This window comes from Delphinus delphis, chromosome 10, assembly GCF_949987515.2.
Source record: "Delphinus delphis chromosome 10, mDelDel1.2, whole genome shotgun sequence".
NCBI lineage: Eukaryota > Metazoa > Chordata > Mammalia > Artiodactyla > Delphinidae > Delphinus > Delphinus delphis.
This window is the reverse complement of record NC_082692.2, coordinates 32,900,842-32,918,044: the sequence shown is the minus strand read 5'-3', so window position 1 is coordinate 32,918,044 and position 17,203 is coordinate 32,900,842. Positions and strand designations below refer to the sequence as shown.

General features: G+C 34.6%; 1 protein-coding gene across 4 annotated transcripts in view; it reads left to right on the top strand.

Annotated features, from left to right (window-relative positions):
* Positions 1–17,203, top strand: part of UBR2 (ubiquitin protein ligase E3 component n-recognin 2) — a 116,914-nt gene that overhangs the window by 36,552 nt on the left and 63,159 nt on the right. For all 4 annotated transcript variants that reach the window (XM_060021815.1, XM_060021814.1, XM_060021813.1 and 1 more), the window contains exons 4-9: positions 1,130–1,243; positions 7,827–7,957; positions 9,905–10,043; positions 10,777–10,839; positions 15,181–15,301; positions 17,090–17,197. In XM_060021815.1, the coding sequence (XP_059877798.1) occupies positions 1,130–1,243; positions 7,827–7,957; positions 9,905–10,043; positions 10,777–10,839; positions 15,181–15,301; positions 17,090–17,197 (676 nt within the window). The remainder of the gene's footprint in view (positions 1–1,129; positions 1,244–7,826; positions 7,958–9,904; positions 10,044–10,776; positions 10,840–15,180; positions 15,302–17,089; positions 17,198–17,203) is intronic.

Sequence of the window (17,203 nt, the reverse complement as noted above, 5' to 3'; positions counted from 1 at the left end):
CACTGCGGAGCACAGGCTCTGGACGCGCAGGCTCAGCGGCCATGGCTCATGGGCCCAGCCGCTCCATGACATGTGGGATCTTCCCGGACCGGGCACGAACCCGTGTCCCCTGCCGATCGGCAGGCGGACTCTCAACCACTGCGCCACCAGGGAAGCCCTATATGTTCTTTTTATTTTCATAAATCAGTAAGAGAATCCTAGTTTCCTTTAAACTGTTCTACCTATCTTTGGTTACCAGAACACGCATAAAAGCTATAGGGTGATGTTATCATTTTCCATATGGCTGCCTGCCCATGTTTCTTGGCATATATCTTTGCAGCCCCTAAGAATAACTGTCATTTGTGAGTTTACATTAATTACCTTGTGATATGTAACACACAAATACTTTGGGCAAAATATGAAAGGCTCTTTCTAAAATTTCCTTCTCATACCCATCCATAAACTCTCACAGTATTTTTTAAAAAAGCAAAATTTCCAGTCTACTAATTATTAAATAATAGGTTTTATCTTGCTAGATTCCTTGAATCATTGCTACATCTTAAGGAAGCATGAATAATTTTGAAGCCCACAGGTGGTAAAAGGTTTTATGACTAGGCACTCCATGTTTCCTTTTCAAAGAATGCTATTTAGAGAGTGTTAGAAAAGAAAAATAAACTATTTCTGTAGTTTTTTTGGTCACTTTCTCTAATGCAGATGCACTCTTATTAGACTTTTGTAGAAGACAGCAGCTATAGGAATCTTTGTCACTCTTGAATCTGTTACGTTTATAACCTGGTAGCATAGATACCAACAGTATACCAATTTAGCCAAAACCTAGCAAGAAAGCCCTTGTTATTTTCCTAATTAGGAAGTCATGCAAGTGGACATATTTTACCTCTTTAAAATAGCTGTAGCTTGCTAGACACTACAGAATAGCTTATTTTATTTTGAAATCACTTAAATTAGCCTATAGGCTTATTTAAAATCAGCTTTAAAACATTGAGAGGTTTGGCATTTTATTTAATTTTATCCCTCCAAAGAAATTAACACTTCAGCAACGTTATTTCCTTAGCACTTGATATTCCTATTTATAATCCAGTAGACCTCAGTAAATACTTATTGACAAGATACTTTACAATTTTTTTTCAAGATGACAACATCAGGAGGTGGAGGTTTCTGTGACTGTGGTGATACTGAAGCTTGGAAAGAGGGTCCTTACTGTCAGAAACATGAACTTAACACCTCTGAAATTGAGGAAGAAGAGGTAAAAACATTTTCACAAAATTGTTCCTAAGGAAATACTGTCTTAACCATGTGTTTGAAATATTTTCAGACATAAGAATTAGGTTATAATATAGCAATGGATAAGTAAAATATCAATAGTCCTCTCACTATTAACAGTGACCAAGTATATACTTCGAAAGTTTTTTGCATTTTATGGATGGCATACCAGTACTAGTAGAACACACTTGAAATTCTAGAAATTTAATTTAATTTGGACTTTTGCATTTGTTTGTTTTATTTTAAGCATATATGAGTTTTTTTAAGTCCTCATTTATTATTAAAGGGATTATTTTTCCTATATATGTAGATCAGTTAACTTAGTTGGTTTTTGTTTGTGTTGTGACTAAGACTTTGTAGATCAGATACCTTTCTTTTCTGTAGTCCTATATGGCAGCCAATCCTACTCATCATCTCCTGGTAAATCAATGTCATTGGATATGTGATGAGACCAAACACTGGGATGATAGCTCAGTACAAGTTACACTCATTCCAGCTGTAAATATGTGCTTTCTAAAATTGTTGTTGATCCTTTATTATTTTTCTCTAAATGATATTTGTAATGATATAATGGGCTCTCACTAAACAAATACTTGAAACTCTGCTGTTTGTGACAATCTGATGTTTGATTTAAGATCCTTATTTCAGATTTTAATTTTAAATGGCAGAGAGGTGGGTACATTAAAAGAACTTATGCATTGTTTGTAAGTAGGTCTGATACCGATTTGGGGCAAGTGGACATTAATAGTCCTTCCTAGTGCACATGTCTTCCTGGTCTCAGATATTTTAACAGAACGACCAGAGAACTTATGGTGTAGGACAGTATCTTTTAGACTGTGTTTCACTGTGTTTTAGACAGATGAAAATTTGTGCAGAATGATTCAGTGCTATAGAAAACATATATTTGTGTTTCATTTGCTTTGTGCATGTGCTCTAGGATTTGCTACAGAGAGATGCCAAGTGATCAGGGTTTCAGATTTCTCCACTGCAATTGGAGCAGCTCTGTTTTTATCTCTTACATACTGGGTTGGCATTCTGTATATAAAAATATAAGCAAGGCAAACAAAGACATATTTGGAAAAAATGGTTTTGCTTTTGAAAAAAAATTGAAAGCTAGTGTAAAACTTCAGGACTCTGGGAGAAAATATTTGCAAGTCATATCTGATAAGTGTCTGGTATCCAGAATATATATCTTACAACTCAACAACAAAAAACACAATTAAAAGTGGCCAGAGGACCTGAATAGACATTTCTCCAAAGAAGATATAATACAAGTGACCAACAAACACATGAAAACATGCTCAAGAGTATTAGTCATTAGGGAAATGTAAATCAAAACCACAGTGAGATACCACTTCACACCCACTAGGGTGGCTGTAATCAAGAAAGTGGCAAATAGGTGTTGGCGAGGCTATAGAGAAACTGGAACTCTGTACAGTGCTAGTGGGAATGCAAAATGATTTAGCACTGTGGAAAACAGTTTGGCTATTCCTCAAATGTTAAACATTGCCATGTAAGCCTGTAATTTCACTTCTAGGTATATACCCAAAAGAATTAAAAACAAGTATTCAAATAAGTACATGCACACACATTAGTAGCAGCATTATTCATAATAGCCAAAAGGTGGAAACAGTCAAAATGTCTATCAGTATGCGAATGGATAAACATACAGTGTAATATTACTTAGCTGTAAAAAGGAATGAAGTACTGATACATGTTGCAACGTGGATGAACTTTCAAAACATCAGGATAAGTGAAAGAAGCCAGACACAAAGGGTCACATACTGTATTATTCCATTTATGTGAAATATCCAGAATAAATAAATCTGTAGAGAACACAGACTGGTGGTTGCCAGGGAATAGGGAAGGGAAAAATGGAGAAAAACTGCCTAATGGGTAAGGGGTTTTACTTTGTTGAAGTGATAGAAATGTTTTAGAACTAGATAGAGGTGATTGTGGCTCAACATTATGAATGTACTAGATACCACCAGATTGTTCGCTTTAAATTTTCTAAGAAAACTTATGAATCTGCCTGCAGTTACTCTCTTGGCTTTATCCTCATATATTAGCGGGGTAGCTATCAAATAATGAAGACTTTGGTTAGTTTCCTGAATTTTTAGAAGATGCCAGCAAAATAACCTGCCTGGCTGAAATTGTATGGTTCTGCCTGGAGAATATATATTCCAGCAACTTGACAGAGAATCGAACCTCCAGACTTTGCCATTTAATTCCTATTTAAGAATTCAGTTAAGAGAAATGAAGTCTTCGAGAAGACTATAAGATATTAAAAAGATAACAGATAACATTATATTTAGCATACCTGGTCCCCACTCACTAAATCCATACATTATCTAGGGTTTTTCTATTTTATGCTTGAAATGGAAGAAAGCTATATAATATTTGAAATGAACCTCTTTAGCCTGTCATAGGATTGTTTTTATTGAATGTAATTTTTTTGTTATACATTCAGCCTACATCTTAAGAAAAAGTTGTAAAAAATTTTATTATATACTTCTGTTGGGGTAGTGTTTAGAAGTTCCACAGGTCTTCTCAACTTGTGGCGTTTGGGGTGGGACATTCTTCATTGTACAGGCCAGGGATCAGCAAACCCTGGCCCCACAGGCCGGATCTTGTCTGCAACGTGTTACTGGCACCACCATAATCCAAGAATGGTTTTTATATTTTTAAATAGTTGAAGAAAAATCAATAAGGGTAGTATTTTGTGGCATGTGAAGATTATGTGAAATTCAAATTTCATTATCCATAAATAAAATTTTATTGCAACATAGCCACGCTTAATTGTTCATGTATTGTCTATAGCTGCTTTTCCACTACAACAGCAAAACTGAGTAGCTATGACAGAGACCCTGTAGCCTGCAAAAACTGAAATACTTAGTGACTTTTTATAGAAAAACTTTACTGACTCCAGGTATACACTGTCAGAAGCACTGTGTTTATTGTACCTAATTCCCACTCATTAAATGGTAATAGCATCTTCCATCACCGTGACAATAAATGCCCAACTAGTTTTCCAAATGGGCCCTTGAGCATGGGGGGTGAGTACAGAGGCTGGTGGGATGGTACCTTTCCTAGTGTCTCCTTTGTTGATCTTTATAAAAACCGTAAGAAATTTGTCTTAGGTCTCTGCAATAGGAAATGTTACGTTTCTCTTGGTGTGAGTCTCGTAACTGACTGTGTTTCCTTTTGTTGGGGCATCTTGAAAACAGCTTGTCTGTAGTAGCTGTATGGAAATTTATATGATTGGCATTTATAAATAGATGTTATCTTGACTTCAGTTTATTTTACTTCCTTTATTTTCATTTTACCTGCTTTGTATATCTATTTTTTAATACTGTTTTATTACACTGGATGTATTCTAGTTGCTGAAGGGGAATTCCCTGGAGGTCCAGTGGTTAGGACTCCATGTTTTCACTGCCAATAGTGCAGGTTCAATCCCTGGTCGGGCAACTACGATCCCACAAGCTGCACTTGGCCAAAAAAAGTTGCTGTAAATCCTTTTTGGAATGAAATTTAATTCAATAACGTATATTAACTGAATGAACAACCTCAGTGAAAAATTTTTTATCTGAAATTTTCACTTATCAATGCTGCTTTCATCCCATTTGAATACAGATCAGTGGTAACTAGTAGCTGAATATCATACTAAATACGATTCTTGGTTTATATCATTTAATTCTCAGAACAACCCTGTAAGATAAATACTACTGTTACCCATATTTTATAGCTGCGGAAGCTGGAGTCTTAGATTAAGAAACTTGCCTACAGTGTCTCACACAGTAAGTGCTAGAGCTGGGCTTTAAACCTAGGTAGTATAGACAACTCTGACAGTACAGTGTACTGGTTTTTGAAAACATTTTTTGGCAGTGGAATTTTTTTAAATAAAATTTTAATTAAGAAATCCCAATAATAAACAGATAAAAGCAGTATTACTAATGAATTTATTTTTTATAAGTTGGAATGTATATTATTTCTTGTTAGAAAGTCGATTCATAACTTTGGTTTCTAGTTTATTTCTAGTTTTAGTTGGGCAGTGTGGAGAAAACCCTCATTCATACCTTATTTGCATATGACAACAGTTAAACTCTATTATAATATGTGCTTACTTTTTTTTCTTTTTTTTTAAGATGGATTGATTTTTTTGGCTGCATTGGGTCTAGTTGCTGCACACGGGACCTTTCGTTGCAGCGCGCAGGCTCTTCATTGTAGTGCGTGGGCTTCTCTCTAGTTGTGGTGGCAGGTTTTCTCTTCTCTAGTTGTGGCATGCAGGCTCCAGGGCGCGTGGGCTCTGTAATCATGGCGCGCAGGTTCCAGAGCTCACGGGCTCCGTAGTTTGTGGCACGCAGGCTCAGTATTGTGGCGCATGGGCTTAGTTGCCCTGCAGCATGTAGATCTTAGTTCCCTGACCAGGTATCAAACCCGCATCCCCTGCATCATAAGGCGGATTCTTTACCACTGGACCACCAGGGAAGTCCCAACCACAGGTAACAGCATGCTATTCTTCTAGTTTGGAAGAAGAATAAATCAAAGTTGACTCATGAAGGCTTGCATTCTCTAACATAAATGTCACGAAAAACAATTATTAGTCTTAGATAATACAACATAGGATAAGATGGTTATTTATTTTCTCATTCCAACTGACTTATGCTGTGATACGAGCACTTGGAACAGAAGTCTATTCAAATAACGTTTAATTTACCGTTGTACATGAGTAGGCTTGCACAGCCTAGCATCTCTTCACTTCAGAAATAATGTTTTTTAATCAGTAACCCATTTTCAAGAAGTTAACATGTGCATACAAAGATGGCAGAAGAATCTATATCCATAGGCCATTTAAAAATTTGGATAATCATGGGCTTCCCTGGTGGCGCCAGTGGTTGAGAGTCCGCCTGCCGATGCAGGGGACACGGGTTCGTGCCCCGGTCCGGGAAGATCCCACATGCCGCGGAGCTGCTGGGCCCGTGAGCCATGGCCACTGAGCCTACGCGTCTGGAGCCTGTGCTCTGCAACCAGAGAGGCCACAACAGTGAGAGGCCCGCGTACCGCAAAAAAATAAAAAAATAATTAAAATATGGATAATCATATGTTTTTAAACTGGTGTGTATTTCAAATAGGAAACATCTCTACCAGGCCCTGGGATTTTTAGAACAGAGTTTGGACACTGCTGGCTTGGATTCTCAAGAATTGGCGGTTGTTTCTGTCCCAACACCATTTAATTCTTATATATCCTGTTTATCATAATTCTTCAATCCTCTAAATGTCTTGTATTATGGGATTTAATTGTAAGGAATGGAATGACTGTATAGTGAGATAGTATCACGAAGAAAACTGAGTTTTGGTTCTACTTTCTATTTTAGTACAGTGTGAGGTTCGTATTATGATTAATAGCCACTCTTTTATGAATCGCCAGAAGGTACCAGTTCCAGTACCTTCTTTGTAGCAGGTGGTTTTGCCATGTTAACTTCTAAAGTCTCCATAAGAAATAGTAGCAAACCTTGGTAGCAGTATAAAAAAAATTTTTTTTTGATGGGACATATAAAGCAGTTTATTGAGAAGAGTTGTAGGTAAAAAGTGCTATAAGACTTTGGAAAATCTTTTTCTTACTTCTTAACATTCTTTAAGCCCTAGACCCATCTCCTTTAGGAATCTTTGTCTTTTTTCCTTCATCCTTGACATTATTCTCCTTCTCCATTTGTTTTATATCAGTTCCACTAAGCTGATCCTTGGTGAAGATGCACAGAAATGTTCTGTATCCTTATGTATATTTTCAAGAATGTACTGGTTCCCATTCAATGATGTTGGAATATATTGATTTTCTTATTGAGAGATGAATATAACACTATTTAGCCATTAAGCTAAATAACATGTTTAGATTTGATAAAGCATTAAGATTAGATTGTGTAAAACATTTTGCCAACCTTGACTGAAAGATAACCTTAGAGTATGTTTATAGTAATACTTTTTTACATTAACCTTGAAATTTAGTGACTTACTCACTGTTAAGTCTAATATACAAAGTTCTCTGTTAAATACATACACAGCTTGACTCGCTGAGAGAAAGTGAGTGATTCTTAACAACATCGAGGAGCAGTTTTCTGACCTTGTTGACTTCTCCCCTTTAGAATCCTCAAAATCAGGTTCTCCTTTATACCTATAAAACTAAATATTACTTGTCCATCCTTAGATAACATTCCTTTGTTTATTCTGGAAATTGGGGATTAGAGGGATGTGAAGCTGTAACCATGGTTTGATGTTAGGTTTAAAGATCCTAGAATGCCATTCTAAAATTTTTAGATTTATTTGTTAGGCATTGGAGTGCCGTGGAATATTGTGGTTCATATGATTCAGGATTGTGGATTATTATGAAGAGAATGTTTTAGGAAGTTTGATTTGCTGAGATGTAACGTATAGGATCAAATTGAAGTGAAGCTGAAGCTGGAAGATGTCAGCTTTTTACAGTAGTGTTTTGAGGAGGGAGGCAGAATTCGAAAAAGGAGAATTAATGTACATTTAACATGGTTGCATTTTTTTTTTTTCTGTTCTTTCAGGATCCTCTTGTGCATTTATCAGAAGATGTGATTGCAAGAACTTATAACATTTTTGCTATTATGTTTCGGTATGCAGTAGAGATATTAACCTGGGAAAAGGAAAGTGAATTGCCACCAGATTTAGAGATGGTGTAAGTACAGCCCGTTTATTCCTTGTATTTGTATTTGCTCACACTCAATTTTAAGCATTTTGATTCTAATTCCTCAAATTAACTTTAATACAGCTAGGATAGAACATAATCGTTTTTAATAATTAGTTTTCAGCATAATAATAACCTTGGTTTTATAGTTTTTAAATATGTGTGAGCCATTTAATTGGTAGAGGTTTTTCCCTGTTGATTTCGCCGATTTATAGCCATATTTTAGCCACATCAAGGCTCTACCACGGTTTCAAGCACAGACATTTTTCTCTTCTTTGTGTGATAAAGCTGTTAAGTTAACTCTACAATTCTTTTTGTTTGTGTATGAGATTTGATTAGGGAATGAGCACTTTGATCTAAGTGAGTTTTCTGGTTTGACTAAATACACAAATTCAATTTTAACCATTTTTGATTCTAAATTTGTATAAAATTTATTCTACACTTTGTGCTTCTTTTAGAGTACATCTAACATTTTTACCATTTGTTCTTAGATTATTGAGGAGATTGCAAATTTGTGACCAGAGAGCTGGATTCTGCTATAGCTGTACTTAAGGTTAAGGGCTTACTTTTCTGCATGAATGTGCCTGCCTCAAGCAGCCTTCTCTTCTACTTTTAATTCTAGCCAAGCTTGTAGGAATTGTATTCACAGTTAAGGTTGAATACAAGTGCGAGTCTAAAGGACATTGGTGGTGTTTCTTTTTTGCTTTCTCAACAGTGTTCCAAATAATTAGGTTGTAGGTTGTTTTTTAGTAAAATGAGGAGTTAGTATTCCTTTTTTGGAAATGTTGATAATGGCTTAGTTACCTCATGACTTTATCTTCATGTATTTTGAGTTGGGGACCAACTAAGATCTAAATCTGAGATCCAAATTTAGACCGTAGAGAATAGAAGAGTTGTGTTTTTATTTTTCTGTTCCATTGTAAGTTTGGGACCACCAGCATAGAAGGGAAAAGAATCTAACTTGCGTCTCTTGTAATGTTTTCCCATCTTAGTAAATGGCATTTCATCTACCCAAAAACCTGAGTCACGCATATCCATTTAGATTTCAGGTCCAGCTGGTTCTCCCTCTCTCAAGTTGTTTACTTCTGTTCATCTCCATTACTACTATCCTAGTCCAAATTGCATTAATTTCATCCTTGGACAACATGACGTCCCTAACTAGACTGCCATATCCACTCGTGTCTCTCATGATCCATTCTCCACATATAGCCAAAGTGAACTTTAAGACAAATCTGACCATAGCTCCTATTTCACTCTTTCAAATCTTTGATTGCCCTTAGGATGGCAAAATCGAAATCCATTACAAGGTCTTTAAGATTTCTGCCTATCTCCAGACTAATCTCCTCCTTCCTCCCTGTGCTCCAGCTCCCAGTATTTACTTTTGCCACCTCAGGTCCTTTGCTTTCACTTTCTTCTAGCCCATGGTTTCTCAACCTTCGTACTGTTGGCTTTGGGGGCCAGATATTATGGGCTCTAACTGGTGGACTGTAGAATTTTTAGCAGCATCCTTGGCCTTTACCCACTGTATGCCAGTGGCACTCCCACCCCAGTCATGACAACCAAAAGTTTCCAGACATTGTCCAGTGGTCATCTATGGAGGGTAGAGGAGAATTGCCCCCAATTGAGCACCACTGATAGCCAATTCTGACTTCAGCTCTCAAATTACTTCTTTGGCAGCTCTCTGAACTCCCATACTGGTTTTATCCCACTCTAGCATCCTATTCTTCTTGATAAAAGCCAATTCACATAGATTATATGTATAGTATCTATCTTTCCCACCATCCGGTAGTGTCATAGAGTGTGGGGACCACAGATGGCTTCATTACAGGTATGTGCCTAGTACCTAGCACGTTCCCTAGAACAAACTGTGCTCTTAATAAATCATCCTGGAGCAAGGTGATAATGCAGATAATATATAATTAATGTTTTATCCCACAGAGAGAAGAGTGACACCTACTATTGCATGCTGTTTAATGATGAGGTTCATACCTATGAACAAGTTATTTATACTCTTCAGAAAGCTGTTAACTGTACACAAAAAGAAGCCATTGGCTTTGCAACTACAGTAGATCGAGATGTAAGTAATTTCATTATATTGATGTCACATAATAAACTTTTAATACAGATAAGTTATCCTAGAAAATTGAGTTAGAGGTATATATATCTAGGCTATTTTTCTTTAATTTCATATGAATATTGACCCAAATATATATTGGGTATAACTGTAAGCTGTTGTCAGAAAGTTTAGGAGGAAACATAGATACAGTTGCTCTCATCCTACACAGTGGTTAGAAATATTCAGTTATGAAAATAGAAATGATAGCAGCCTAGAAGAATAAATGTTGTGTTGTTCAAGGATAACAACTTGAACTTATTAATGGCTTGAAAAATGTTAGGATAGCTTTGAAGGAAAATATTTTAATTTACTTTTTAATTAATAAATAGAATAAGCATTGTAGATATTAAAAATTGACCAGGGCTTCCCTGGTGGTGCAGTGGTTGAGAGTCCGCCTGCCGATGCAGGGGACACGGGTCCATGCCCCGGTCCGGGAAGATCCCACATGCCGCGGAGCAGCTAGGCCCGTGAGACATGGCCGCTGAGCCTACGTGTCCGGAGCCTGTGCTCTGCAACCAGAGAGGCCACAACAGTGAGAGGCCCGCGTACCGCAAAAAAAAAAAAAAAAAAAAAAAAAAAATTGACCAGAGTTGTTATGTGCTCAGATGACACTGTGTTTGTTTACTGTTTCAAAAGTTATTAATACTGAATATAAATATTTTTACAAGTTAATTTCAAATATCTTTATTTACAGGGACGTAGGTCTGTTCGATATGGAGACTTCCAGTATTGTGAACAAGCAAAATCAGTAATTGTGGTAAGTAATTTAAAAATATGTCTACACTCTTATTTTTTATTACTATAAAACTAATCCCACATTTTGGTGTGTATGAACACATTTTTCTGCCTTCCTGAATGTAAAGCCACATCAATCAAAAATCATGTTTAGGGGCTTCCCTGGTGGCGCAGTGGTTGAGAGTCCGCCTGCCGATGTAGGGAACACGGGTTTGTGCCCCGGTCCGGGAAGATCCCACATGCCGCGGAGCGGCTAGGCCCGTGAGCCATGGCCGCTGAGCCTGCGCGTCCGGAGCCTGTGCTCCGCAACGGGAGAGGCCACAACAGTGAGAGGCCCGCGTACTGCAAAAAAAAAAAAAATCATGTTTAAATATATGTTACCTGACCTTTATTGCTTATTGCTTTATCTAGTTTTTTTTTAAGCTACGTAAGATTGATACAGAAAATGAATGTTTAGATGAGATATATATGTATATATTTCTGTCGTCTTATTTTTTTATTGCTTTATCTAGTTTTTTTTTAAGCTACGTAAGATTGATACAGAAAATGAATGTTTAGATGAGATATATATGTATATATTTCTGTCGTCTTATTTTTTTATCAGAGATGTCTTAGAAAGTTTTTTGCTTTCTGTTTTGTTTTTGATAGGGTTTCACATTACTTTTTAGGAATTAAACTGGCCTTTAGCACCAAGATTAGAATTCAAGGGAAGTTGTTTCTTGGTACCTAATAGCAAGGTATGCTGCATATCCTGATAGCATTTAGTGTATAATTTATCTGAAAGAAAACTATTCCCCACATTTAGATTTATTTTTAAAAGTTATAATTTATTGTTTTTAACTATTCCATGTAACTGCATTTTATGTAAATGTCCTTTTAAAATATAATTTTATATATTGTGAAATATTTTAAATATACAGATGAAAATAGATATAACAGTAAATGCCTGTGTGCTACATTATACCTTATTTTCTTCATACGTATTTTAAATAAATAAAATAGTATAGAGGCCCTTGTATTATCCCTTCTAAATCCCATTCCCCTTCCTCCTTCCCTAGAGATAACTACTTTCATTAATTTATCTTTCGTTTTCATACATGCCTTTATATTTCATCTGTTAAATATCTATCCATATTATATGTATTGATTTGGAAGTCTTTAAACATTATATAACAAGATTCATACTGAATATATTATATTGCAATTTGCCTTTTCATTTCAGTGTTGTTTATAGATTTATCTGTGTTGATACATGTATCTGTAAGTATTCCATTGATGACTGTACCATAATTTTTCCATTCTCCAGTTGATGGACAATTAGGATATTTCCAATTTTTTCCTATAACTATCAGTCCTGCTGTGGTCATTTTTTTGTCCTCTTGTTGCATAGAAGCAAAAGTTTCTCTAGGGTATATACCAAGAAATGGAATTTCTGAGTTGTTAGCTTTTGAGCATTTTCAGCTATACTAGATTTTGCCAAGTTAATCTCCAAAATGGTGGTACCAATATACATTCCAGCCAGCATCGAAGTAGAGTTCCCATATCTCTACCGCTTTGTCAAAACTATATATTGTCAGATTTTTAAAATTTTGCCAACCTGATGTGTATGAATGGCATCTCATCAGTTAAATTTGCACTGCCTTGATTACTGAGTATCTTATTTCATATTTATTGTATTGGTCATTTAAGTTTTCTGTGAATTTCTTGTTCATACCCTTTACCCATTTTTTTGTTGTTAGGTTACTTGTCTTTTTCTTACTCATTTGTAGGGGCTCTTTACATAATCTGAATCCTGATCTTTTGTTGCAGTATCTTTTCCTAATATGTGACTTATTTTAAGCTTATTTGTGATGCTTCTCCTTGAGCAAAAGCTTTAATTTTAATGTAGCAAAATATATTTTTCTCTTCATGAGTTTGTGTCTTATTCAAGAAATTCTTTATTGATAACTGGACATACCCAATTTAATAATACATCAGAAACTATACTGTGGTTGTATAAAAAGAACATTCCCATTCTTAGGAAATGTATACTGAAGTTTTTAGGGATAAAGGGACATTATGCATATAACTTAACCTTCAGTGGTTTTTTTTTTTTTTTTTTTTAATGCTTGTGTGTGTGTGGAGAAAGAAAGATAATGTGCAAATGATAAAGCAGTTGGAATAGAATGTTTACAGTAGATGAATCCAGGTAAAGGAGGTGTTTTTTTTCCCTTTACATTTGTTGCTTCACAGTGTTACTACAGTTTTTCCCTAAAAAATCAGTACTTGTAATCTCTGGTAGTGTCTGTATAGATATACTATATGCATAATATAGAATAGAAAGTCCAGAAATAGATACTAGTATGAGGAAAATCTAGGAAACAAGTACATTCTAAGGGAGGAGGAGAGCTTCTTAACCAAGACTAGAACCCCAGGAGTTAGAAAAGAACTTATTTTTGGCTACATAAAAAATTTGCATAGCAAAATATTATAAAAAATGTCAGTAGATTTAGAAAAATTATTTCTAACACAAAGGATAGACATTTAATGTTTATGATAAACAGAGCACTCATAGATTATCAGGTAAGGAGCAAACAACAAAATAGAAAAATGGACATAGGGTATGAAAAGACAATCACAACAGAGAAGATCTAGGTGGTAAATATATGTAAAAAGAGACTCAAACTACCTAGTTTAGTAAAGTGACAGAGATTTCATACCCAACAAGATGGAGAAATTAGAGTGATAAAGTACCTTGCTGGCAGAGATGCAGAGAACAGAAATACTTGTGTAAAAATAAATTGCTACCACGTAATTGGAAAACAATCTGGTAGCATCTATAATCTCTCTTAGGAATTTATCCTGTAAAAATATAAACACCAGTTAGTGTGTGTACAGAGATGTTCAGTACTTCGTTTTTTTATAGTCATAGAAGACTGTAAACAAAGAGACTATGAATGCCCTTCTCTAAAGAATGTCTAAATAAATCCACACCACAGAATATTATTGAGTCATTAACAACAACAACAAAAAAACTGTTAACACAAAGATGCGACAGAATATGTGTAGTATCCCATTTTTTGTAAATCAAATAAAAACCTTTATAAATGAGTACATATATAATACATATAGATGGATAAAGTATGCAAAGGTGTACTGTGTTAATGTGGGTTATGGAGATGGGATGAACTGGTGGGTAGAAAGATGATCCAAGCAAAAAAGGAAAAGGGGGGAAAACATGTTAAATTAAAAGCTTTGATAGACTTAAATAGACATTTATCCAAAGATGATATGCAGATTGCCAAAGCACAGGAAAACATGCTCAGTATTACTAATCACTAGGGGAATGCAAGTAAAAACCACAATAAGATACCACCTCATATCCATTTGGATGGCTATTAAAAACAAACAACAACAAAACAATAACAGAAAATCACAGGTATCAGCAAGGATATGGAAAAATTGGAACCCTCGTTCACTATTGGTAGGAATATAAAATGGTGCGACCACTACGGAAAACAGTATGGTGGTTCCTCTAAAAATTAAAAATAGAATTGCCATATGATCCAGCAGTCTTGCTTCTGGGTATATACACAAAAGAATTGAAAGCAGGGTCTCATGTTCATAACAACATTATTCACAGTAGACAAAAGGTAGAAGAAACTTTAGTGTCTATCAATGGATGTGGATAAACAAAGTCTATATACATACAATAGAATATTATTTAGCCTTAAAAAGGAAGAAAATTCTGATACATGCTACAGTGTGGATGAACCTTGAGGACATTATGCTAAGTGAAATAAGCTAGTCACAAAAAGATATTATAAATAATGTATGATTCTGCTTGTATGAGGTACCTGGAGTGTTTGATGGGTACATAGTTTTAGTTTTGCAAGACAGAGAGTTCTGGAAACTGGTTATACAACAATGTGTGCTTTACAGAACTGCACACTTAAAAATGGTTAAGTTGGAAAGTTTTATGTGTATTTACTACAATCTTTTTAAAGTATTGATAACATCACATTTGTGCAATGAAGTAACTTATTTAAATTAGTGTGTAATTACATTAAAAATTAGTTTAAAGACATAAAGCCAATTTAAGCATTTAAATAATTTATAATTGGTGGGGCAGATTTTCAAATATAAGACCAAAAATTCAGGTTACTTAAAGCTGTAACTTCTTACTTTTTTGTAAGAATCCTAAGATTCCTTCTAGAAAATTAGAATCTGAGTAAAGCAAGCCACATGGTATTTTTCTTACATACATACATGAAAAACTCCCCTATAATGATGAGAGTGTAGCTATATTAAATAAAAATATTAACTTCTTTCTCTAAAATAGCCTTTTTAAGTTTGTTTTTTCATCCTGCCATTTCTTTTTAAGAGAAATACCAGTAGACAGACAAAGCCACTCAAAGTTCAAGTTATGCATTCGTCTATTGTCGCACATCAGAATTTTGGTTTGAAACTTTTGTCTTGGCTGGGAAGTATTATTGGATATTCAGGTAGGTTCATACTTGTGCTAATTGACTTAAAAATGAGCTCATATGCCTTTGCAAAACTGTTTTGGAAAAAATAGCAAGTGGAATCATTTTTTTGCTTTAGTTTCATGTTTTAAAATAGCATCTCATAATATCTTTATATATAGAAAAAAATCTGTTTCCCAATTTTGATCCACGGGATCTTTTTATATGCATACAGAGGAGTCTGTGTTCAAATAAATGCAGGAAACAGTGGGTTAAACAATTGTAAATGACTATAATACGCTAATGAAACCTAAATCTTACCAACTTGATAAAAGAACCTATTTCTTAATGGCGTATCCTGTGGAATTCTCTTCCACAAAGCAAGCTGCATAATGCTGCTGTATATAAAACCTAAATGATTAACTGTTTAAAGGCTGTCTTTGTTTTGACTTCTACAACTTGTGGTTACTAATAATTTGCAACTCTGAAAATTCGCAAATTTGAAGTTACTGTGTATTTGAGTTTTTGTTTTTCCAGTCTACAAATTAGATAATCTTTTAAAAGTAGTGATAAACAGAATTAAGAACCTTCACGTCCAATGCCAAAAATACAAGTTTGTTTTAACACTGAAGAGTAAACTAGGAATAGACTTAAGCTGTCATACTGTTCTTCAGGCAAGAGAGGTGGTTTGAATAATGACATTCCAATGTTTGCTATAAAGAAAATTTCTAAAACGTTTGTATTAAAAGGCTACTAGAAAGAGTATTGCCACACTGTGAATTGACAGGTGAAAATATGGGGGTGTGGAAATTTAGGAGAATGTGTTTGTTTAATCTAAATGTCTTTCCAATTATTTCACTCATCCTCTTTTTTTTTTTTTTTTTTTTTGGCTTTGGTGTTTTCCATTGGATATCTGTATGCCAAGTACTGTGCTACAGCATTAATGAATAGTATCATGGAATCAGTTTTCTGCTGAAAATTTTCTTTGAGAAAATTTATTTACCATCAACAATTTAAAGACCTTATCTATTATTTAATTCATATATAAAGTTTTCTCTTTAGCCTTGTAAACAATTTCTAGTTGGTGACAAATTTTAAAGTTACTCTATTTTTGGGGTTTTTTTTCGGATTATTTTGCATGCTTGTAGAAGACTTAAAAACAGTGATTTTAAATATAAAATATGAAACTAGAAGGTATTAAAGTTCTGGTTTTGTTAATGCTTATATATAGTTTTTAAGTTTAGCATTTAGAATATAAAGGAATTTGCCTTCCAAAACCCCTCATATAGTAGGTATACATAAGTACATAGTGTATTTTTGTTTAATGAAGAACATTTTGCATAACGTTAATAAAATGGACTGGTATATATTGAAGTACAGAGGTAATGTATTCTTTCTTTTAAATGGTAGTACAATTTTATATTATACGTATCTTCAGTTATCATGGGATATGTAACAATTTTACTGTAACCTGGTTTAATTAGCATAGATGCTTAAAGAACCATATTTATTTCAGTGGCTTTTGGGTTCTTTGTTGTTTATTTAAATTCTTTACAGCATAAGAGGTCATTGCCGTTCCGATACACATGTATTTTGGTATTCTGGAATAAGAGTTGGTGTATAATGCAAGATTTGGAATTTTTCTCCATTTTGTGAACATGTTAATAAAATAGTTAATATGTTTACTTTTTCTGAATAAATTTGACCTTTAGTTAAAAAAAAAAGTAAGACTCTATAGTAGATCCATTTGAAAATTTCTACTAATATGTCATTTTATTTTAATATTTGAAGTTACTGTTTCTTGACTACTTTTCTTCTTGTTTTAAGATGGTCTTCGCCGAATTTTATGTCAAGTTGGTTTACAAGAAGGGCCAAATGGTGAAAACTCTTCTCTAGTGGATAGGTTGATGCTTAGTGATTCCAAATTGTGGAAAGGTACGT